Source organism: Geotrypetes seraphini, chromosome 14 (genome assembly GCF_902459505.1).
Source record: "Geotrypetes seraphini chromosome 14, aGeoSer1.1, whole genome shotgun sequence".
Lineage (NCBI taxonomy): Eukaryota > Metazoa > Chordata > Amphibia > Gymnophiona > Dermophiidae > Geotrypetes > Geotrypetes seraphini.
In genome coordinates, this window is record NC_047097.1 from 2,564,697 (window position 1) to 2,588,598 (window position 23,902).

Below are 23,902 nucleotides of genomic sequence, written 5' to 3' on the forward strand. Positions count from 1 at the left end.
TCATTGGCACAGTTTACTCTTCCTCCCTTCCCCCCCCCCCATTTTGCTGGCCTACATTTTAAGCGTCTCTTCCTCTACTAGGGAGATGCGTAGGGCCGCCTAGGTTCGCCTAAGGCCCTTAGGCAAGCGTAGGCGTCTTGCGGGCCCACCTAGGCTCCCAGAGGCGCCTTCAATATAGGCGGCCTGCCTGGGGAGCATTTTTTTAAAAAAATACACTCGTAGTTTGTTCCATTATTTGGTGTGTCAGTAATAAGTTTGGGGGCAAAAAATGTATGAAAATATGTAGTTTGGTACATAATATGATGCTGGAGTACAAACTTCAAATTATGCTTCACAGTTTTTCATTTTGATATCAGAAGACATGCACTCATTTATCACATGCATTCATTTATCACATGAATCTGTTGGTTGGCTTGTTTGGCTGCACAGGTAAAGCTAATTTACCACTTAATTCTGCTTAAGAAGGTGTCACATAGGATATTCCATTGCAGAAATAAATATTGTAGTACAATTACCTGGTAGATTACTAATATCAAAAGTCAGAAAATATATATTTATGAATATACTTGAGGGAATGATCCCCCTGGGCCAATCTCAAATAAAGGCACATATATGAATAGCTCCATGGTATAAAATTGGTTGGCGAGACTTCAGTACCGGGGAACTGATCTAGGTAACAAAGGCTGTTTAACCCGAGGCGGTGTCTCAAACGTGACACTGATGAAGCTCGTGCCTAAATGAGTCCGCTCTGTATATCATAATGTCTCTTGAGATTTAATGTAAACCAAATATCAAAATCCCAGTGAATGTGTTCAAATATGTGTTAATTCTCCTTTTGAGATAGATGTATATTTATTGACCGAGTGGACCTTTTGAGATAGGTCCACTCAGTCAATCATTATACAATTATTGTATATTAAGTTTCAAGTTTAATGGTTATTTGATATATCACCTCTCATAATACTAAGCGATTATACAAAATATTTAAAATCAGGGGGTACACAACAAAAATACATATTATCAGATACAAAGACAGAACGGACTAACATGGCATAAAAGGACTAAGGGTGGACTACAATAAGGTATTGTAAAGGAGAGAAAACAAAAAAGAAAAGGAAAAGATCCACTCAGTCAATAATAAACAGTCCATATGCCATTTGATGAGAAAGAAAAAGCAAAGCTTTTCTGAATCAAAGAGAAATCATAGTGACTGGCAGTAGTTCATTGTTTGATTTTTTTGTATTTATGGATAGTGTCAAAAGTGCCATAAAATGTTGGTGAAACAAACCATGTTGTGCCCTCAGTTGATTTCAGTGTGAAACACTACTGTTGTACCTTCTTCTTGCAGGTTGTACTTATCAATGCCATTAAAGATGTTACTAAGGCCCTCGGTGATCTTATTAGTGCTACAAAATGTGCTGCTGGCAAACCAGCTGATGATCCATCTATGTACCAGCTCAAGAGTGCTGCAAAGGTAGGGGGCTTTTGATATGGGGAGAGGAGAAATTCAGGAGAATCCATAGGAAAAGATGAGCATCCTTTCAGACAGTTATATTTTCTTTTATCCAATGATGGCAGAATGTAGCAATTAGATAAAACAACCCATTTTGGTTTTGTTGACCCTTTCATGGTATCCCTCTGTCTTGCATAGAAGAAATTTGCTTCCAGGAAAAGAGGATAAATGAGACTCATTTCTTCGGTTCTTCATTTTATGCCTTTGTATTTAAATATAGCTTTGCTCAGACCCTTTTGAGTAATTTTTCCTAATGCATCATCCTAATAACCCACTGGTTAAATCTGAAGCCAGTATTTTTCTTCTTTCATAAAGGTGGTTAATAAATCCTCAATAAATACTGAGTGAAGTGGAATGAGTAGATGTGAATTACTTGTTTACTCTTTCCAAAAATACTAGGACTAGAGGGGCATGCAATGAAGCTACTAAGTAGTAAATATAAAACAAAATAGAGAAAATTGTTCTTCACTCAGCGTTTAACTAAACTCTGGAATTTGTTGCCAGAGAATGTGGTGAAAGCACTTAGCTTAGCAGGGTTTAAAAAATGTTTGGATAATTTTCCTAAAAGAAAAGCCCTTAAACCATTATTAAGATGGACATTGCTAGGATAAGCAGCATAAAATTTGTTTTACTCTTTGGGGGTCTTGACAAGTACTTGTGACCTGAATCAGCCATTGTTGGAAAAGAGAATACTGGGCTTGATGGACTTTTTATCTGTCCAGTGTGACAACACTTATGTTCTTGTTCTCTTCCTTCCAAAAACTTATGTAGTCATCAGACCAGAAGAGTTTTTTCTGATGACCAATCTAGTGTTTACAGCAGACTTACCTGTATGTTCCTATGCTCTACTCTGTGCACTATTATTTCCATATGCATCAATATTCAAAAGGACATCCACATTCAGTGGGCACCACTAAACATATGAGTCCCCTATTTGTAAATTTTCAATGGCCTTGTCCAGATAGTGCTGCTGGAAATCTTGCCAGCTTCCATGGTACTATGTGGATAGTGCTCTGGTAAAATGAGGGCGGAATACTCAATTATATGGGTAATGGTGATATTCAGCTCCAATTCAAATAGTAGGACTGGGGGCATGCGATCAAGCTACTAAGAGTAGCTACTAAGAGAAGCTACTAAGAGTAGTAGATTTAAAACAAACTTTAGAAAATATTTCTTCACACAATGTGTAATTAAACGCTAGAATTTGTTGCCGGAGAATTTGGTGAAATCGGTTATCTTAGCAGGGTTTAAAAAAGGCTTGGATAATTTCCTAAGAGAGAAGTTCATAGGCCATTACTGAGATGGCTTAGGGTAGTCCACTGATTTTTCCTAGAATAAGCAACATAAAATCTGTTTTACTACTTGGGATCTAGCTAGGTACTTTGGATCTGGGTTGGCCACTGTTAGAAACAGGATACTGTCCCAGTATGGCAATTTTTTTGTTCTTAATTTAGGCCACCAAAAAAGGAGCTCTAAGCTAAAACTGCTTAGCTGCACATATAAGAAGCAGTGCTGTGAACTAGGTGCTAACACACATGCATTAGGCATATATTATTTAGAATTCTTGCACTAGTGTCATATGCCATCTAAGTGCTTATATAGCTTGTATTTTTAAGAGGGCATACACAGGGTGGAGAATGGGCAGGACGTAGACAAGACTCCCACTTTATAGAATACTGTAAATTTACACAGGTACTGGCATAAGTGATTGCACCTAATTGTTAGGTCTGTTAATACCCGCTTATGCTAGCGTCCTGTAAAGGAGCATAGCCCCCGACATAGGATCCTACTGCCAGACCCTTAATTCCTATCATAGAATTTCCCCCATAGTGGCTGTGTATCACCTAAACTACAGATTTGTGTCCAATTAAATTTTGTTTACAGTGGCTGTATGCTCTCAGTATCAAATATTGAAGAATTATAGAAATGGGTCTCAAATCCGCAGGGAACTTTGACTCCAACAGTGAGAACACAGTCCTTCTTAATGAGTCGTCGTTATTTTTATTGGCCCCACTGTGGGGGGAAAAAAAACTCCTAATTGAGAGAAGAACTTTACTGGTTAAAAACTGCTCGTCATCACAAAAGCGTAGAAGCCACTGGACCAAAATATCAAGAAAATAGAGAGCTAACAAACGTAGAAGAGAATTTATTCAGAACGCTACTTGGCTGAATCGTACTGTTCCTTTGTGACGCTTCAAGATTTTCTATTTACATCAGACGATGATTATAATTCAAGTGGGTAATGTTTCATGCCAAAATTTCTCTTCTCTTCTTAATTCTCAACAAGAGACTTTGGCCAAAAGGCCTTGTTTTGCCAGTGCTGCTTCAGGAGAAAAGTTCAGAATAATTCACAGCCGCTGTCCAGGCTGTTGGAGTCAAAGTTCCCTATGGATTTGAGGCCCATTTCTTAATTCTTCATTATTTGATACTGAGGGCATACAACTACTGTACACAAAATTAATTGGACGCAGATTTGTAGTTTAGACGTATGTGTGGTAAAGGGTCCTTGATTCTAGTTTAATGATAAAAGTGGCTCTGTATCACCACCATGGAGGTCATTTTTTAAAGGATTTTTCATTTAAGAGCTCTTATAAAAGTACTCCATGGGATATACTCAACAAAAGTATGTACTAATTGTGCAGCACAGTTAGAAAAGGTTCAAAGAAAAGCAACCAAAATGATAAAGGGGAAGAAACTCCTCTCGTATGAGGAAAAACTAGAGTTTGGGGTGCTTCAGCTTGAGGGGGGGATTTGATTGAGGGCTACAAAATCCTAAGTGGTATAGAACAGTTAAGTGTGAATCAATTTTTCACCCTTCCAAAAAAGTACAAAAGCCAGGAGGAGACATTCAATGAAATTGCACAGGAATAATTTTTAAAGCCAATGAGATGAAATTTTTTTTTTTTTTACTCAAAGGATAGTTAAGCTCTGGAACTCATTGCCACAGGAGGTGGTTACAGTGGTTAGCGTAGCTGGGGTTAAAAAAGTTTGGACAAATTCCTGGAGGAAAAATCCATTGTCTGCTATTGAGACAGACATGGGGGGAAGCCTCTGCTTGCCCTGGGATCAGTAGCATGGAATGTTGCTACTATTTGGGTTTCTGCCAGGTACTGTGACCTGGATTGGCCACTGTTGGAAACAGGAGACTGGGCTAGATGAGCCATTGGTCTGACCCAGTATGGTTGTTATACTGGGTCAGACCTAAGGTTCATCAAACTGAATATCCTGTTTCCAAGAGAGGCCAAGCCAGGTCACAAGAACAAGTCTGAAAGGATCCCCTGCTGCTTATCCCAGGTATGAGCCGTGCTTTTTTCCAGAGTCTAACTTAATAACACTTCATGGACTTTTCTTCAAACTTGTCCAATTTTTTCTTAAAGGAAAGAGTGGCATAGTGGTTAGAGTTGTGGGTTCAAACCCCATGCTGCTTCTTGTATCCCTGGGCAAGTCGCTCAATCCTCCATTGGTCCAGGTATGTTAGATAGATTGTGAGCCCACCAGGACAGATGGGGACAAATGATTGAGTACCTGAATGTAAACCAATTAATAAGCAGTATATAAATAACTTAAATAAATAATCCAAACTATGCTAATAGCTTTTGCTACTTTTTCCAACAATGAATGTTTGCAGTCATAAGGTTTCACGTTCTTTCAGTATAACCCTACAGACCATGAACCCTTTTGCATGCTTAATGATAATAATAATAATAACAGTTTATATACCGCAATACCGTTAAGTTCTATGCGGTTTACAATAGATTGAGCGAGGTACAAATTTCTTCTTTTTAAAACATTTATTATGTAACTTTTCCCCTTTTATCATTTTGTGTTCTCGTTTGTCTGTTTATGAGTCTGTTTTTACCTTTTATATAATACTAGCTGATGCCCCGGCGTTGCACGGGTATTTAATTATAGCAATAACACTGTAAATGGATTCAAATAAAGATACTTTATAGTGGTGAATGAAATTATTTTTTTACAGCTTAATAAAAAGTACAATATTCAAATTATAATGTGAAATATTTGACAAAATGAATACAATACAACTAACGCAAAACGTGATTATAAACAACATTTTTAGTTTCACCTCCTGGAGCAAGAACATATAAATTCTTGGGTGAACCCAGCCTTGAGCAAGCAACATAGAGTTGTGGGCCGCGAGACCCCCAGAACATATCACCCCAGGTAGTGAGGGATCTGCATACCAAGTTTCGTTCAAATCGGTCAAGCCGTTTTTGAATTACTGTGAGAATGGCAGCATTTTACTTTTATTCCATTGACATGAATGGGTGAAATCTGATGTTCTGTTTGTAGCTCCGCCCACGTGTGCAGGTGGGCCGCGAGACCCCCAGAACATATCACCCCAGGTAGTGAGGGATCTGCATACCAAGTTTCGTTCAAAGCGGTCAAGCCGTTTTTGAATTACTGTGAGAATGGCAGCTTTTTACATTTTTTCCATTGACATGAATGGGTGAAATCTGATTTTCTGTTTGTAGCTCCGCCCACGTGTGCAGGTGGGCCGCGAGACCCCCAGAACATATCACCCCAGGTAGTGAGGGATCTGCATACCAAGTTTCGTTCAAATCGGTCAAGCCGTTTTTGCGTGATCGCGGCACATACACACACAAACATACATACACACATACATACCTCCAATTTTATATATATATAGATTATTTATATGTTTTTAAAAAATGTTTATATATCTTATTGTAAATCGCTTAGTAAATTATGGATAGGCGATTCATCAAATTAATAAAATAAACAATAAACAATTGAATTTAAGAGGGGGGAAGAGGAGAGTTAATAGGACCGGAAATGCGTTGTTGAGGAGAAAGAGATTAATAGGACAGAGGAATCACTATGGAGGAGAAAGAAGATGAGTGGGTCAGTTGTCTAGATACTTTAGGAACAGTTGAGTTTGTAGACGTTTTCTGAATGCCTCATAAGTAGTGGGCGAAAGCAGTTGATCTAGGTCTTTACCCCACAATGCTGCTTGATGTGAAAGAAGGTGTTCATGGTGTTTTTTCAGTTTACAACCTCTAACTGATGAGCTTTTATTCACTCAACACAGAGTTTAACTATGTGTTGAGTGAAAAAAATATATATTTTTGCTTAGTCTTTGACATACAAAAAGATTCATGGTCTGAAAGAATAATCCGTTTGACTGCAAAAAACTAAATAATTGTAATCTGATTTATTTTGATTTATTGCTTTTCAGGTGATGGTAACAAATGTGACATCACTCTTGAAAACTGTTAAAGCTGTGGAAGATGAGGCTACTCGAGGCACGAGAGCTCTTGAGGCCACGATTGAGTACATCAAGCAGGAGTTAACGGTAAAGGACAAACCAGGCACAGGTGATAGCTTTTTAAAGCAGTGTAGGGAGGTACTTTAAAAATTGAGGTTGCTTTTACTAATGCAGCAATACTGATATGGTTCTTTTAATAATTAAAATGCAGCTGAGCAAGAAATAATGCAACAATTCATAGTGTAGGTGACACAGTTTTGGCAATTCATAGTAGTGATATCTTGGGTGTGCATAATGATCTTTAAGGTCAGATGCAAGAAAGCATTTTTACCAGCCAGGAAAGCACTGCCATTGAGAACATCTAATTCTCGGGAATGCAGTGATAACCATAAGGCAGACATGGGCAACTCCAGTCCTCGAGGGCCGGAATCCAGTCGGGTTTTCAGGATTTCCCCAATGAATATGCATTGAAAGCAGTGCATGCAAATAGATTTCATGCAGATTCATTGGGGAAATCCTGAAAACCCGATCAGATTCCGGCCCTTGAGGACCGGAGTTGCCCATGTCTGCCTTAAGGCATCATTGCGAAAGATTCCAGGTAGATTTAAAAGATCAGGTAGGCAGCTTTAAGAAGAACACAGAGTACTTTTTGCACCACGTCAAGCCTAAGTTTTAGTTAAAACACTATAATCTGCTGTGGATGTAAAGATTTTAGATGAAGACTATTCACCATACCTGCAAAAAGCTTTGCTATACTAAGTTAAACAACATATGCAGTTTACTGCAGACAACAGGAAAGAGGCATAGTTAGGGTGTAATTTGGCCTTATGCACATTTGATAAAATAAGTTTGTTTTTTGTAAGTAAGAACTTCTATCCCATTATCAGTTGGGGTGCTTCAGGGCTCTGTCCTGGGACCCCCTTCTCTTTTCCATCTGTACTCTGTCCCTTGGTGCTGTGATATCATCCCATGGTTTTCAATACCATCTCTACGCTGATAGCTCCCAGATCTGCCTCTCCACATTAGAAATCAAGTATCCAGGCCCGTGTTTCAATCTGCCTGTCCAACACTGCTTCCCGAATGTCCCACTGCTACCTAAAACTGAATATGGCCAAGACGGAGTTACTTGTCCTTCCATCTAAACCCACCTCTCCTCTCTTTCTGTTTCAGTGGATTAATTAATTAATTAATTAATTAATTAAATTCATTTTCTCTCCTGTTCTCCCCAGTGAGCTCAGAACACTTAACATACTTGGAGGAGCATAAGGGAGCTGACCAATCGGAATCTTAGGCCACTCCCAGCACATCCCAGAATGCACTGGGAGAAAGGCCAAAGATTCCAGTTGGCTCAAGTGCCTAAGGCCCCTCCTGGTTTTACATCATCTAAGTCACAACGTTTAAGTTCTGTCCAGGCAGCATCGTAAAACTTTTGATTATCCCTGCAGTATGACTAAGTTTAGGTCGTCCCATATTCCACACACCTCCCGCCCTCACCACTCCTTCAAAAATGCCCCTTTCTGCTCTGGGCATACAGCAGGATACAGAGGCCTAAAAAGTCTCTGGATATGTCTTAAAAACCCGTTTCAATTATCGGCACTTGCACAACCTGTCATATTTGTCATACTTAACTGCTGCAAGGGCTTCTGTCGCCCGCCCGCATGAAGAACTTATGGCAGGAGGGATCCCCACTCCCTCCTCCCCATTACTTTACATTGGGAGCAGGAGGGTGCTCAGTCCCTGCGGCACAATGCAGGCCTTAGGCTCTGTCCTGGTGCATCATGTGATGCATGGGGAGAGGTCTAAGGCCCTGATTGGCTCAGGCTTCTCCCTCGGGAGGGGCCTGAACCACCTGAGTCAACCACAGATTTAGGGAGGAAGCCCAAGGCACCCGAGCCAATCAGGACCTTAGGCCCTTCCCCATGCATCACATGATGCACCAGGGCAGGGCCTAAGGCCCGCATTGTGTTGCAGGAAACCGGAGGAGCAAGAGTGACTGAGCATCCCTCCTGCTCCCAACATAAAGGTACGGGGAGGGGGCATCAGCGTCCGGTGGTAGGAGGCAGTGGACATCCCTCCTGTTGTTTATTTCGGGGGGAGATGGAGAGGGGCCGATGGCAGGAGGGACTGGGCATCACTCCTGCCATATTTTTCAGTGTAGTAGTAGGAGGGAGTGGGCATCCCTCCTACCATTTGTGGGTTGCGGGGGGGGGTCACATTTGTCGGGGGGGGGGAGTTTGACAGGTCTGCCTGTTTTTTATTCTTTTTGTTTTTTATGGGGCAAATATTTTGGGTGAGATCTCTTGGAGAGAGAGAGAGGTAAAGGTTACTGTGGATGGACAGACTAGATGGGCCATTTGGCCTTTATCTGCCATCATGTTTCTATGTAATACATGCAAAATATCTGTGCCATGGAGAAAAAATGAATTTAAAAAATAGGCAGACCTGTCAAAAAACTGGCAGACCTTAGGATACCCGGTGCAAAATAGCCAAGCAAATATTAGTGAATCAATTGCTTGGCTATTTTGAATGGGTTGGGTCGGATCAGATCAGATCACAAAATGCACGGTAGGCCGTTTAGTGAATCTTAGTGACGATCGCTGACTCTAGTGAATCGGGACCAAAGTCACCATGGTGGCTTAGCGCATCTGTGCATGTAACAGCACATGCTAATTCCTCCATTAACTTCTTAGCGTTTTACTAAAAGGCTCCTTTCCAAGAAATCAGCTCCTGATATAAATACACCAGAGTAAACAAAAATGCTGAGACTCAGTTACTTTAAAAGAATGGATTCATGTTTTAAGCATACATTCCAACATTTCATTTTTCACTCTTTGTGTGTGTAGGTGTTGATAGCTCCTCAGGGCCCAAATGACAAGCAAAAGTTATATTTCCAATTTCCCATATTGTAAAGGTGGTGGTTGTTGGTGCTGGGAGCCTAGAAGCATGGCATCTGACTATTTGAAAGAATAACTAGTTGCTCTGTGTACTCTCTTTTCCAGGTGTTCCAGTCGAAGGAGGTACCAGAAAAAATCTCAACACCTGAAGAATCGATCCGGATGACGAAAGGCATCACCATAGCAACTGCCAAAGCCGTTGCAGCTGGGAACTCATGCAGACAAGATGATGTGATTGCCACAGCAAATCTGAGCCGCAAAGCAGTGTCTGACATGCTAACAGCTTGTAAGGTAAAGAGCCTCTTCACTTTCCGTCTTGTTCGGGCTGAAGTAATTATTGTAGAAACCTAGCCGGTGTTAGGCTTGATGTTCCAGGATTTAATTTAGGCTGGAAGGGAAAAAAAATAATATCCACAGGCTCTAAACAGAACATTGATTAGCAGATGTTAAGTCTTAGGTGCGTTGCCTGAAACAAATATTCAGATGATAGAAATTGCTTTCACAGTGCTGTAATACTAAATGCTACTTTTGTTGTTTAGTTATATTCTGGTCCTATTTTTTTTTACTATTATTATTATTATGCATGTCATTGCTGCAAATGTAATGCGATCTGTATTCTCTGCTGAGCCCTTTATCGTGGCAAAAGATACTTCAAACATATGAGAATGCATTCTACTGTTCCGAGCCTTTGTGGACACCTTTGCTTGCTAAACAAAAGTGTCTTAACTTGATGAATAGCCACTACAGTTTTGATTCAGAGATTGTATCTAGTGTAAAGAATGCTGTGTTTGTATCTACGATACTTGACATGTTTCATACTATAGAGATGGCTTAAGTTTTAAACTTGTGCATGTTTGCAGTAAGATGTTTGGAGGCTCAATTATTCCGTGCGTTGGACTGAAAGAAGAGTGATTGTAACAGATTCTGAAAATGGTGCTGTTAAAGGTTTGCAGGGGCTAAAAGCACTAGGACAGAACCAGCAAAATTTGACAATACATGGAGTTTTTGAGTTATTTAATGCATAGCTTTGTTCCCTTTCATTTTTCCTTGCTCAGTCTTTAGTACCCTGTAAAACTTTGCCAAGCAGGTGGCTTTTGTGACAGACTTAGATTGGCACAGCTGCTGCAGTGAAGGTTTAGTTATATATAAGATGATGTTTTCTGTTATAGGCCATTTCATTTACATGTTTTTGTTCTTTGGTTTTCTTAACAATTAAACTCAGTTTGTTCATAATAGTTAGTGATTATTTTGCTAACTGCTTTGCTAACTGGCATGTGGAAAGGCAAATGCTTTGAATTCAATGTGACCTTAACTAACGGAATGCTTTGATCATTGCATTAGGAAGTCATTGAGGCCACTAGTTTAGATGCTAAAGTTTGTCTATGAACTTTAATTTCCAGCCTGTACTCTTCTGACAAGGTTGTGCAAAACTCTAAATCACCTTTTACTTGGTGTAACCTGTAATACTTTGCTTTATTGAAACATTGAGGTTACCGAGTTACACAACAAAAACTGTAGATCCTATTTTATTACAGCTCTCTTATTGCAAATATCATTTTAATTTTGTTGAAAGTATTCATTAATTGAATTGAAGGCTAATCCAGTGGTTAATGCTCTTAGTTACTAAGTGGCAACATGAATTTCTCTCCCTCACTTTTACTTGTTGAGTGCAAAGGTCCTCTGGTGAGAAATTGAGTTTAAATTCAGTTCTTATGGGGACACCTGCTGGACAGCCTTGGTATGATGACAAGGATTGCTTATAATTATCATTATTATGTGTCTAACACTACCAAGGGTACACAGCATTTAAAGACACACATAGTAAACATTTGTTTGCATTACATACAGACATGCGATGCAAAGAAAACATATGAGATAGAGGATTGAAATAAAACTGTGAGCTCTCATAAACCTCTAGATGAGTGGGCAGGATCTAAAGAGTTGGTGGAGCATAAAAGAGAACTGCACTACCCATATTGCTAAAGCAGCTAGAAAATGATTGGACCCAAATTGACTGAAATTATCGCCATTTATTAAACAAATCTATAGAATCTCAGCTTCTTGATTTAAAATCTAGATAGTCGTGGGCATCTGAGAGATCCCTGCAAATCTCTCCCTTAGATACACAAGAATGGAGATGCTGTGTCAATAACTGAGGTGCTTATTTTACACGCGCCAGTAGTTTTTTGGATGTCTGAAAACCAGCATTTAGCCATTCAAATGTTGATTTTATAAAACCGGAATTATGGATGGCTAACATTGCTATATGTCCATATGGCAAGGGGGAGTGGTCTGGGTGTGTTTGGAGTCGGACTAGGGAGAGTTCAAAAGATGAATGTCCAGATCTGATTGCAGAAGAAGGGACATCCATGTTCAAAAAGATGGATGTCCATATTTTGACTTTGTACTTGGCATGTCCAGATTATAGAAAGGTAGCACCTAAGATTAAAAAAAAAAAAAAGTACAAAATGCTGAAATGAGATTTGAACTGGCAGCCTCTGGATCTCTGCTCTGGCTATTGTAACCATTAGGGTATTCCTCCACATGGATGTCTGAGTGGCCATTTTATTATATGGATGTTCCTCTGCTGCCACAGAGACATTGATGTCCCTCATTTTACCCCATTCATAATTTGGACATTTCAGTTTGTAAAATGGATGTTCCTGCTGGTTATTTCCAGCACATGGACGTCCATCTCGGACGTCCATTTTGCGACATAATGAGTGGGACGTTCACATCCTGGCTAGGATATCCTTTCTAAAATGTCCTTCCATGTGTTGATTTTGCTCTATTGTTTCTCTGCTGGAATTTTAATTTTGGTTTTACATAAGGTCTTGTTTTAAACTGTTGGTGATATTTGCAGTTCTAATGAGTAAATGACACTCATGGATTTGGTTTACAGGCTAGTTATTTGAAATTATACTTTCTTGGTGTGTAGGAGAAGATAGAGCTTCTATGATATTGCAATTGTAAACAATTCTTGATTCATTCTCTCATAAAATTTAGCAAAGGCCAAACTAGCTGTGGAATAGTGACATGCTGACCCATACCTAATCCAGAACATGCTAAAAAAAAAAAGGTTTGAGGCAAAGAACCTATATTATATTTTAAGAAGGATCAAGTGACTAACCACCTTTAATTTGGATTCTGCTGCCTTGATATCATCCTGAAGCTGAAAGTAGCTGCCATTGTAGTTTGGGCTTGGACTGAAATGTATCGAGGACCAGGTTGATGTACTCTGTCTCCTACTGCTGCCAAGATGTCTCCAAGCTGGGAAAGAGCTGGAGAGAAAGGGAGGAGCATACAGGGCTGGGGGGAAGAAAGAAGACAAAAAGTAAGAATATTGGAAAGGTGATAATTAGGCATAGTGCAATTACCAGCATCAGCTGCCTTTTGAGCTAAAAGATATTGATAACTATATGGTATTGCAAAAGCATTTAAAGGCACAGCTGTTTTCACAATGGAATAAGGATCAGTTTAAGTGTGGAAGCTGGGAGTGGAGGAAAAAGATGTCAGGTTTTCAGTGTATCTGATGATTATATGTATTTTAGGTGTTATAATTCACCTTATCCAGACTTAAGTTTGGAAAAAGTGGAATATAGATCTGTTAATAACTTCATACAAAACAAAAAAAAATAAGCACAATAAACAAATAATAAAAGCATAAAAAAGAAAAGGTAGTTCTTGATTGTCAGCAGGAATTTATCCTCTATGCCAGAAAATGTATTTACTTTATTCATTAAGATATGATTTCCTACCATCTCCTGGTACATCATAGTGGGGTCTAAATAATCTTTGTTAAATTTAATAGCCCTCTTTTCAGGATAAGCTAGCAAAGCAGTCTACAATAATTATAATCTACTAAAGAGAAGAAAAAAGAAAAAAAAGACCATTTCCCTCACATAAATCCAAGCATTCAAAAAAAAATTAATTCAATGTACACTTTAATTAAAACACTTGACAATAAACAAAATAATCTCCCAACAAAAGAAAAACAAGCAAATATGCAGTAAAGTAGGTCTGCATTTCGATTAAAATTTGTAATTCAAGTTTCAAGTTTGTCTCTTGATATACCGTCTATCAAAGGAAATCTATACGGTTTACAGAAAAGAGATAATCTATTTTAAAAATATGGTAAATTTAATTTACTTTTATTATACGCATTGAAAATATTTGATATTGTGTTTAAATCAAAATCTCAATAAACTTGAACTTAAATTTACATAAAAAAATTTTTTTTTTTAAATAAATAAAATATGGGGAGGACAAATTGACAAAGACATACTGGAATGAGAGGGAGAGGGAAAGTGGCAAAAATTACATCGAGATAAAAAGAAATATAAAAAGGGAAGGAAGGAGGAGGGGGGATAATACAAGGGGGAAGGTTATCACTTCAAAAGAAGCATTTGGTTTCCTAGCTATAATGGAAGCATTTCGAGTATCGTAAATTTCATCTCAGAGGCAGAAAGCGTCTTTGAAAAGGAAGGGTTTTATTTTCGATTTGAATTTATCTAATGATTCGAGTCTTAATATTTAACGGTAGGGCATTCCATAGAGAGGGGACAGTGACTGAAAAGATGATTATCTAATTTCTGCCTTCGACACAATCGATTATACACTACTTCTAGATTGACTTCAAATTTCTGATATTTCAGGCACTACTCTCCAATGGTTCTCCTCATACTTCCATGAGCGAAATTATAAAGTAAGGAATCCATTTTCTCACCACTGCTCTTTAACATCTTTCTTGCTCATCTGTTAACCTTACTTAGCTCAATCCATATGCTTCAAAGTCTATGCTTACGTTGACGATATCCAACTTCTTTATCCACTAAACCCCCAAAACAAGGAAGAACTTCAGGAAATCAATACCAAATTATGCCAGATCAATTCCTGGCTCAATCTCAATAAATTAGTTTTGAATATCCTGAAAACCAAGGCCATCCTATTTCCTACTTCTGACAAAGAAAAACTATGTCAACCTATCTGCCTCTCCCATTCAAATTGACAATAAGATCAAACTTCTGGGAGTCATTCTAGACAACAATCTTACATTTCATGACCAAATTAGTGCAATAATACAGAAGTGTTTTTTCAAACTACGAATGATCCACTCAATTTCTTCGCTTTTTGATCTACCATCCATAAATATTCTTATTCATTCTCTTGTGATCTCACACATAGCCTACTGTAATTCTTTATACCAGGGCATCACACTAAAAGAAATATGCCGACTTCAAATACCGCCATCAAATTCATCTATAAAGCAAAAAAAATATGACCATGTCACCCTCCTTCTTCGTGATGCTCATTGCTTGCCCATTATGCACCGAATAGCATATAAAACACTCTTGCTAAACAAATGCCCCAGCTTTTATAGACAAATATCTCATGCCCTATACTCCTTCATGAACACTCAGACCATCTAATCAAAATTTGCTAAGAATTCCATCCATCTGTGAAATCTTCTATGATTCAACTTGTAAATCAAAAATATAAGACTATGTTAATTTAGGTACTTATATACTGCCCTTCGCAGGACCATCAAGATGGGTTTTACATTGAGATACTCTAAGTATTTTTCCCTATCTGTCTCAGTGAACTCACAATCTACCTATGGTAGGTACCAGGGGCAACAGAGAATTAAGTGATTTGCTTAGGATCAGAAGGAATGGCACGGCCTTGAACCTGCAACTTCATGGTGCTGAGGCAGTGGTTCTAACCACTCCTCCACTCTGTTCTAACCACTATGCCACTCCATTCCCAGATTGAAGCTCTGTGAAAAGGCAGTATTAAAGCAGAATGCCTTTAGGCCCTGATTCTATAAAAGGCGCCCAGTCTCAGAAGTCCACGGGCATCCTATACAGAATCGCGCCTACAGTGAACCCGATTCTCTAACCGACATCCATTTTATAGATACCGGTTAGATAATCAGGTTAACTGTAGGTGCTGCCACTGAGCTTATTGCCACGATGAGTTTAGCAGCGGAGCCTGCAACCACCAGTCATCTCCCCCTGAATGAACGCGGCAGAAGGGATAGCCAATCCATCCTGCCAGAACACACCCCTTGAAGATCACTGGCTGGAGAGATGCCCAATTCCTCTTGCCGGAAACCACCCACCATAGGTTTCCCAACACCAGGGCCCCCCTCCATGTGCAGACTCCCCCCCCCACAGACCCCCTAACCTTTGAATGTTGGATGGACAGACGGACGGGTCTTCCCACTGTCCGGCCCGCCTCCATCAAATTGAGGCGGGCCTGTCCCTTCCTGGTACACTGTGGGATGCACTGGGAGGGGCCTAAGGCCTGATTGGCCCAGGCAGCTAAGGCCCCCACCTATGGGCGGGGACATAAGCACATGGGCCAACCTAAGATTCCTGGGCCAGTCAGGCCTTAGGTCCCTCCCCGGTGCATCCCACAGTGTACCAGGAAGGGGCAGGCCCACCTCATTTCGACAGGGGTGGGAAGATCCAGCCAGCCAACATTCAAAGGTTAGAAGGGGGGTCTGGGTGGGGTTAGGGGTGGGGGTTCTGCGCGTGGAGGGCCCCTAGCGTCGGGAAATCTTTGGTGGGGGTGTTCCGACAGGAGGGATTGGGTATCCTCCTGCCGGCAATCTTCAAGTGGGGTGAGGGTGCTCAGGCAGGAGGGATTGGGCACCCTCCTGCCGGCAATCTTCAAGGGCTGGTGGGGGGGTGTTTTGGGCAGGAGGGATTGGGTATCCCTCCTGCCACGTTCATTCGGGGGTGAGATTGGCGGCCGCAGCCACGGCCGCTAAACTAGCTTAGTGGCCACGTCTACTTACAATGTAGGGAGACACGTATGGCCGCCTAGGTTCGCCTAAGTTGACTTCCGGGACAGCCCACGCCTAGCCTTAGGCGGACTTATGTGGGCATGCAGGCCTCCCTAGGCTCCCGGAGGCACCTCCAATGTAGGCGGCCTGCCTCAGGAGCTTTTTTTCTAAAAACGTGCATCCCAATTGGTTTGTTAGACAGTGGTAGGATGCCTACTGCTGCCTACAATTGGGATACAGTTTATAGAATCAGGGCCTTAGAGCCTTCTTAAACCTTAATTGATTTTGTTCCTCTCTATTTTCAAGTAAAAGCGTATTCCATAGGAGGGGCATGAAAATAGAAAGGATCTTCTAATATCCTCAAAATGAATCTACTGCAGTGAAGGGAAACAGTTTAGAAAAAACTGTGTTGATATAATTGGTCATATTGATTCATAGAAATTAAGAAAATTGACAAATAAAGTTGACCTGTGTATGGATCTCGGTGAGTTAGTAACATTATTTTAAACTGAATACTAAAAACTAGTATTAAATGATCAAATGTTTGTCCCATAAAGGAGTGTCACTCCAAAATCCTGTACCATCTGAGGTTAGTCTGCAAAAAAGCAAATTACAAAATCCATCCTATTTAAAACTAAAGAACGGCTAAGATACCCGAGATACTTTATCTGTAGAAAAGGTCTTCGGTGCACAGATTCTTCATAACACACAGAAACATGACTCTAGAGCAGTGGTTCCCAAACCTGTCCTGGGGGACCCCCAGCCAGTCAGGTTTTCAAGATATCCCTAATGAATATGCATGAGAGAGATTTGCATATAATGGAAGTGACAGATATGCAAATCTCTCTCATGCATATTCATTAGGGATATCTTGAAAACCCGACTGGCTGGGGGTCCCCCAGGACAGGTTTGGGAACCACTGCTCTAGAGCAATGCTTCTCAACTCGGTCCTGGAATACCCCTATGCCAGTCAGATTTTCAGGATATTCACACTGAATTTGCATAACTTGATTTGCATACCCTGCCTCCATTACATACAAATTTTCTTTCATGCATATTCATTGTGCATATCTTGAAAACCTGACTGGTAAGGGGGTGCTCCAGGTCCGAGATGAGAAATACTGCTCTAGAGTAGGGGTGTCCAACCTTTTAGCTTCCCTGGGCCGCATTGGCCGAAAAAAATGTTTCTGGATCCGCACAAACGCTGCAGCAAGACAGAAGAGGGAGCCAGCAAGACGGTAAACACCCGGGGGCAGCATAGGAAAACACTGCATCACCTTCGACCAGGGCCTACAAAATATTTCACGGGGCCGCAGGTTGGACACCCCTGCTCTAGAGCATCAACTGTGATCCAACTTTAATCCTAAAACTATAATCTTCTCAATAGATAGTGGGACTCAGAATGTTGCATGCCAAATTCAGAGCCTGAATTTTCCTACTAAATAGCTTCAGATTTGGCAAGATTTAATTTTAGTGAGAGTTTTCAACCATCTGGTCATGTTGTCCAGACATACATTGAGACTACTAATACACTACTAATACCTGGATCGAATGAATCCACCTATGAAAAAACAGTTGCACCAAAAGACTGAATCAAAGTATGAAGAGGTGATAAAAACAAGCTAGGATGTAGGCCTACCTGTAGATAACACTCATAGATTGTAAACAAAAATACATAAAAGCATTATTACAGCTTCAAAACTGCAGTAAATAAAAGTAAACTACCTCCCCTAACCAAGTCACTTGTGGGATGGAGTTCCATGATACCACTTTAAGAAGATACATTCTCTCTAGTGGCATAAAGGTTAAGCTTTGATAAAGAAAAAAATTGTTGTCAACAATGTGCTGTGTTGATCTAAAAGTCCTCCCCCTGTCTATAAGACTCTTATAGTTCTTCTATATCTGCTGGTCTTCATGAGGATCTTAAATTTCTCTTAATTCCCACTGCTGATTATAAGTTTCCATCAACACGCTGTAATACTGGAGAACACAAAGCTGTCCTCTACCTTGTGAGAGAACGGTGTTTTTTTTTCTTCTTTAACACTGATTTGGGGGTTTGTCCGAGGCTTAAAACGTTTCTACAGTCACATTAATGAGGAATACTAATGGAGTAAGAATGACATGAGCAATGAGGCAGAAATAGGTGTGAAGATCTTATAATCTACAGATATCACTACAGAGGGATTTTCATTATCAGAGCCACTATTCTGGTGACCTTTGTCTCTTGTAAGATGTCATTTGTATCATATGTTTCAAGATCCATGTTTCTTCAGGTTTGAATGCAGAGACACTACATTGTCATAGGTGTAATGATGATTCACAAAAAGAACCAAATATAAAGGATGTAGACAAACCAATTAAATGCTGCTAAGAAACTTACCTTTGTTTCTGTATCTGGCAAATAACTTACAAGTTCCTAGAAGCTAAAAAGATCAGTTGCAAAGGTTATGACTGTAAACCAGGTGTGAATGTTATTTAAAAATTCCATCATGGAAGCCCAGACCAGATGTATTCCACATATTAAAGGTAGAAAGAAGAGGAAACGAGAGCTGGCATGGTTAAAAGGTGAAGTGAAAGAGGCTATTAAAGCCAAAAAAAAAAAATCCTTTAAAGAACGGAAAAAAAATCTAAATGAAGAAAATAAGAAAAGGCACAAGCACTGGGCAAGTTAGATGCAAAGCACTGATAAAGAAAGCTAAGAAAGAATATGAAGAAAAATTTACCAAAGAGGCAAGAACTCAACAATTTTTTTAGGTACATCAGATGTAAAAAAAACTGTAAGAGAATCCGTGGGACCGTTGGATGATCATGGAGCAAAAGGGGCACTTAGGGAGGATAAGGCCATAGCGGAAAGACTGAATGAATTCTTTGCTTCAGAAGAAGATTTAAGAAAGAGATCTATCTGAACCGGAAATGGTTTTCAAGGGTGGTGATGCGGAGGAACTGAAAGAAATCTCGGTGAATCTGGAAGATGTTCTAAGCCAAATTGACAAGTTAAAGACTGATAAATCACCTGGACCAGATGGTATACATCCCAGTGTACTAAAACAACTCGGACATGATATTGCTCATCTGCTGTTAGTGATACGTAATCTGTCGCTAAAGTCATCCATTGTTACTGAAGATTGGAGGGTGGCCAATGTTATGCCGACTTTTAAAAAGGGTTCCAGGGGAGATCCAGGAAACTGCAGACTGGTAAGCCTGACTTCAGTGCCAGGCAAAATGGTGGAAATAATTATAAAAAAAATAAACTTGTGGAGCATGTAGACAAACATGATTTAATAGGGCATAGTCAGCATGGGTTCAGCGGAAGGAGATCTTGCCTCACCAATTTGCTTGACTTTTTTGAAGGTGTGAGTAAACATGTGGATAAAAGTGAGCCTGTTGATGTAGTGTATCTAGATTTTCAGAAAGCTTTTGACAAAGTTCCTCATGAGAGGTTCCTTTGAAAATTAGAGTCATGGGATAGGTGGCAAAGTTCAATTGTAGATTAGGAATTGGTTATCGGATAGAAAACAGAGGGTAGGGTTAAATGGTCATTTTTCTCAATGGAGGAGAGTAAACAGTGGAGTGCCACAGGGATCTGTACTGGGACCGGTGTTGTTTAACTTATTTATAAATAATCTGGAAATTGGAATGACTAGTGAGGTGATTAAATCTGCAGATGACACTAAACTATTCAAAGTTGTTAAAACGCATGTGGATTGTGAAAAATTTTAGGCAGACCTTAAGAAACTGGAAGATTGGGCATCCAAGTGGCAGATGAAATTTAATGTGGACAAATGTGATGGACATTGGGAAGAATAGCCCAAATCACAGTTACCAGATGCTAGGGTCCACCTTGGGAGTTAGCGCTAAAGAATAAGATCTGGGTGTCGTTATAGACAATACAATGAACTTTGCGGCTGAAAACAAGATGCTAGGAATTATTTTAAAAAGGATGGTTAACAAGATTAAGAATTTTATAATGCCTCTGTATCGCTCCACGGTGCAAGCTCATCTAGAGTACTGCTTTCAATTCTGGTCTCCTTATGTTAAGAAAGATAAAGCGGCACTAGAAAAGGTTCAAAGAAGAGCGACCAAGCTGATAAAGGGGATGGAACTCATCTCATATAAGGAGAGACTAAAAAAGTTAGGGCTTATAAAACCTGATACATCAAACAGTCGCACAATCAAAATTGTACTCTGGGAAAGATTCATATCATCACTAAGTTTTTATTTTAATTGTGACCATTTCCAACAGACTATGACCACCTGATGCAGCCTGCTCTGACAAAAAGTGGTCATGTCAGGTTCCTTCTTTGTTAAGGATGGTCCCATAAGCTTTACTTTCTATTTTAGACCTATGTCCCTTGTTGATCTATAGCGCTTGCCTCTTTTTTACCCTTTGTGCACTCAATATATCGCTGCAATATTTTCTTAGTGTTTAATTTAGCATCAGACACCCAGGGCCCCTTGAAACTATCACATCCAGATCCCTTTCCATTGCACAAATAACATGAGCAAATTATAATTTTCAGAAGAAACTAGGTTTGTTTTGAGACGAGGGAATCAGAAAAATAGCCAAATCTCAATAAGCAGAAGTGGATCATTCCCCACAATACAACAAGGACCATGACGAACCGGTGGTGACCTGAAAGGGAACAAAGGAGGAGGAGTAGTGCAATGTTTGTAAAAGATTTTATTGTAGACAAATTCCTGGAGGAAAAGTCCGTAGTCAGTTATTAAGACATGGGGGGAAGCCTCTGCTTGTCCTGGATCGGTAGCATGGAATGTTGCTACTCTTTGGATTTTGGCCAGGTACTGGTGGCCTGGATTTGCCACCGTGAGAGCAGGCTTCTAGGCTGTGATAGACCATTGATCTGACCAGTAAGGCTATTCTTGTGTTCTTAATATTTCTGGACAAACACTTCTACCCAACATGGCTATATTTTGGCTAGCTCATTTGTGTTGGGGGGGTCTAGGACTTCTTGACACATATAAAACATGCAATTAGAATATGTAAATGAAAGATTAGCATCAATACGTCTTAACATTTAAAATAACAACAACAGGTTATAAAGTATAACTGTACTAATCAATATCTTTAAGATCATCATATGGAAAGAAAAAAAAAAAAACACACCTCAGTGGGGGTAACTTGATTTTGTAAGTTTGTGTTAGTGCCCACAGAGAGAGAGTGATGAGTTCCTAAACTCTGCATTCTTGTCAGCATATGATGCCTTTTTTATTGGTCTGAGAAAACCGGCAAGGTTACACAGGAAATTTAAAAAGATCACTGCCTGACAGTTCCCTGATGCTGCAGGAGTGAATGAACCTCCGCAGAACGCTGACCGCGTTGGTTATGACACAGCAGCGACGAACCTGTAAAGGTTTGAGCGAGAAGAAGATTCAAGAGCCGATCGGAAATGATTTAAGATAAGTCTTAAGTTTTTGATATAGCAACAGAGAGAAAGTGCTGTATGGACCTTTACATGCTGTACAAGTGCTGGTTTTGAAACGAATGATAGCTCTTGAGGCAAAAGACTGGTTCCATTTAAAGTGTAAGGCATTGTTACAGTGATTGAATGGATGTTACAAAGAATTGGGAGTGCACTGAGTTTAAGATGGTAAAAACATCTGAGGAGAACGAGTAAATAGAAATAGAAATAGAAAAAAAAGAAAATTCAAGAGTTTTTTTTTTTTCGTTTTTTTTGCCTACGACATGATTAGGAGCAATGTGAGTCATCACGATGAAAGCCCGAATTGGGTACAAAGCTCCATATTTTGAGGCTTTTTTTTTTTTTTACCCCATTAGCGTTTGAGTATACTGCTCTGGACTCTGTATTTGTTACTCTAAACCAGGGCTGCCCAAGTCCGGTCCTCAAGATCTACTGGTAGGTTTTCTGGATATCCACAATAAACATGCATGAGAGATATTTGCATACCAAGAAGGCAGTGCAGACAAATCTCTCTCATGCATATTCATTGTGGCTATCCAGAAAACCTGGCCTACCAGTCGATCTCGAGGACCGGACTTGGGCAGCCTTGCTCTAAACCAAACTAAACCTTATATTTATAGACCGTGTCATCTTTATAAGAATAAAGCTTGATTCGGTTTATAGCATAAGTACATAAGTACATAAGTAGTCGCCTCCGCCGGGGCAGACCAGAGGTCCATCCTGCCCAGCGGTCCGCTCACGCGGCGGCCCATCAGGCATATTGCCTGAGCAGCGGTCCCTGACTAATTTTATACCTACCTCTACACTTATCTCTAAACCTTCCACTGCTCTTATCTGTACCCCTCAATCCCTTTGTCCTCCAGGAACCTATCCAGGTCTTCCTTGAAACCCTGTACTGTGCTATTTCCTATCACGGCCTCTGGAAGGGTGTTCCATGTGTCCACCACCCTCTGTGTGAAAAAGAATTTCCTTGCGTTTGTTCTAAACCTGTCCCCCTTCAATTTCATCGAGTGACCCCTTGTTCTTGTGGTTTCTTTCAAATTGAAAAATCTGTCCTTGTCAACCTTTTCGATGCCCCTCAGGATCTTGAAGGTCTCTATCATATCTCCTCTGAGTCTCCGCTTTTCCAGGGAGAACAGCCCCAGCTTCTTCAGTCTGTCAGTGTATGTAAGGTTTTCCATACCCTTAATCAGTTTAGTTGCTCTTCTCTGGACTCCCTCAAGCATTGTCATGTCCTTTTTGAGGTACGGTGACCAATACTGTACACAGTATTCCAGATGCGGGCGCACCATAGCCCGGTACAGTGGCAGGATGACTTCCTTCGTTCTGGTCGAGATACCCTTCTTAATGATACCTAACATTTGATTTGCTTTCCTCGAGGCTGTGGCGCACTGTGCCAGCATTTGATATAAAGAGAAAAGCTGAAAAACCAAGGATTACAATTTGGTGAGTAACCAGGTTTTTAGATGTTTACGGAAGATTTGAAGGGAATCCATTTCTTTCGGCCACCAATTTAAAAAAAGAAAAGAAAACGAGTAACGATAAGGCCTCAAGGCATCTAGATTCCCCAGTGGGGTGTGCTGTATTTTGTAGTGGTCAGACTAATATAGAGCCTTTTTTTTATTGAACCAATAAAGCATCTATGTGGTCTGAGACTTGTGTACAGCATCATCTTTGGATAAGTTTCGTCTCAGTCTGATAAATACTGTCACGTTCTGCAAAAGCATCCTATCTTATCCATCGTTCTCATTCAGTGTTGAAGTGACTTACCCCCTCTTCTATGAAACCACGCTAGCAGTTTCTAGCACAGGGAGCCTCGCTGAATGGCCCGTGCTGCTCCCGACGCGTATAGGAACTCGATGAACGTCGGGAGCAGCACGGGCCATTCAGCACGGCTCTCTGCGCTCAAAACCGCTAGCACGGTTTCGTAGAAGAGAGGGTTAGTTGTTCCTTTTGGATCTGGAATATAGATGTGATTACTTGCTTAGCGGTGCGATGATGGGCAGGTATAAATTT

General features: G+C 40.2%; 1 protein-coding gene and 1 long non-coding RNA gene across 3 annotated transcripts in view; one reads left to right on the forward strand and one right to left on the reverse strand.

Annotated features, from left to right (window-relative positions):
* Positions 1-23,902, forward strand: part of TLN2 (talin 2) — a 572,423-nt gene that overhangs the window by 476,476 nt on the left and 72,045 nt on the right. For both annotated transcript variants that reach the window (XM_033920311.1, XM_033920312.1), the window contains 3 exons: positions 1,349-1,474; positions 6,732-6,848; positions 9,761-9,946. In XM_033920311.1, the coding sequence (XP_033776202.1) occupies positions 1,349-1,474; positions 6,732-6,848; positions 9,761-9,946 (429 nt within the window). The remainder of the gene's footprint in view (positions 1-1,348; positions 1,475-6,731; positions 6,849-9,760; positions 9,947-23,902) is intronic.
* LOC117348326 overlaps positions 9,909-23,902 on the reverse strand; it is a 135,039-nt gene continuing 121,045 nt past the window's right edge. Inside the window, exons 5-6 of the long non-coding RNA XR_004536965.1 lie at positions 12,789-12,964; positions 9,909-10,043 (exon numbers count right to left, since the gene is read on the reverse strand). This is a non-coding gene — a long non-coding RNA (uncharacterized LOC117348326). The remainder of the gene's footprint in view (positions 10,044-12,788; positions 12,965-23,902) is intronic.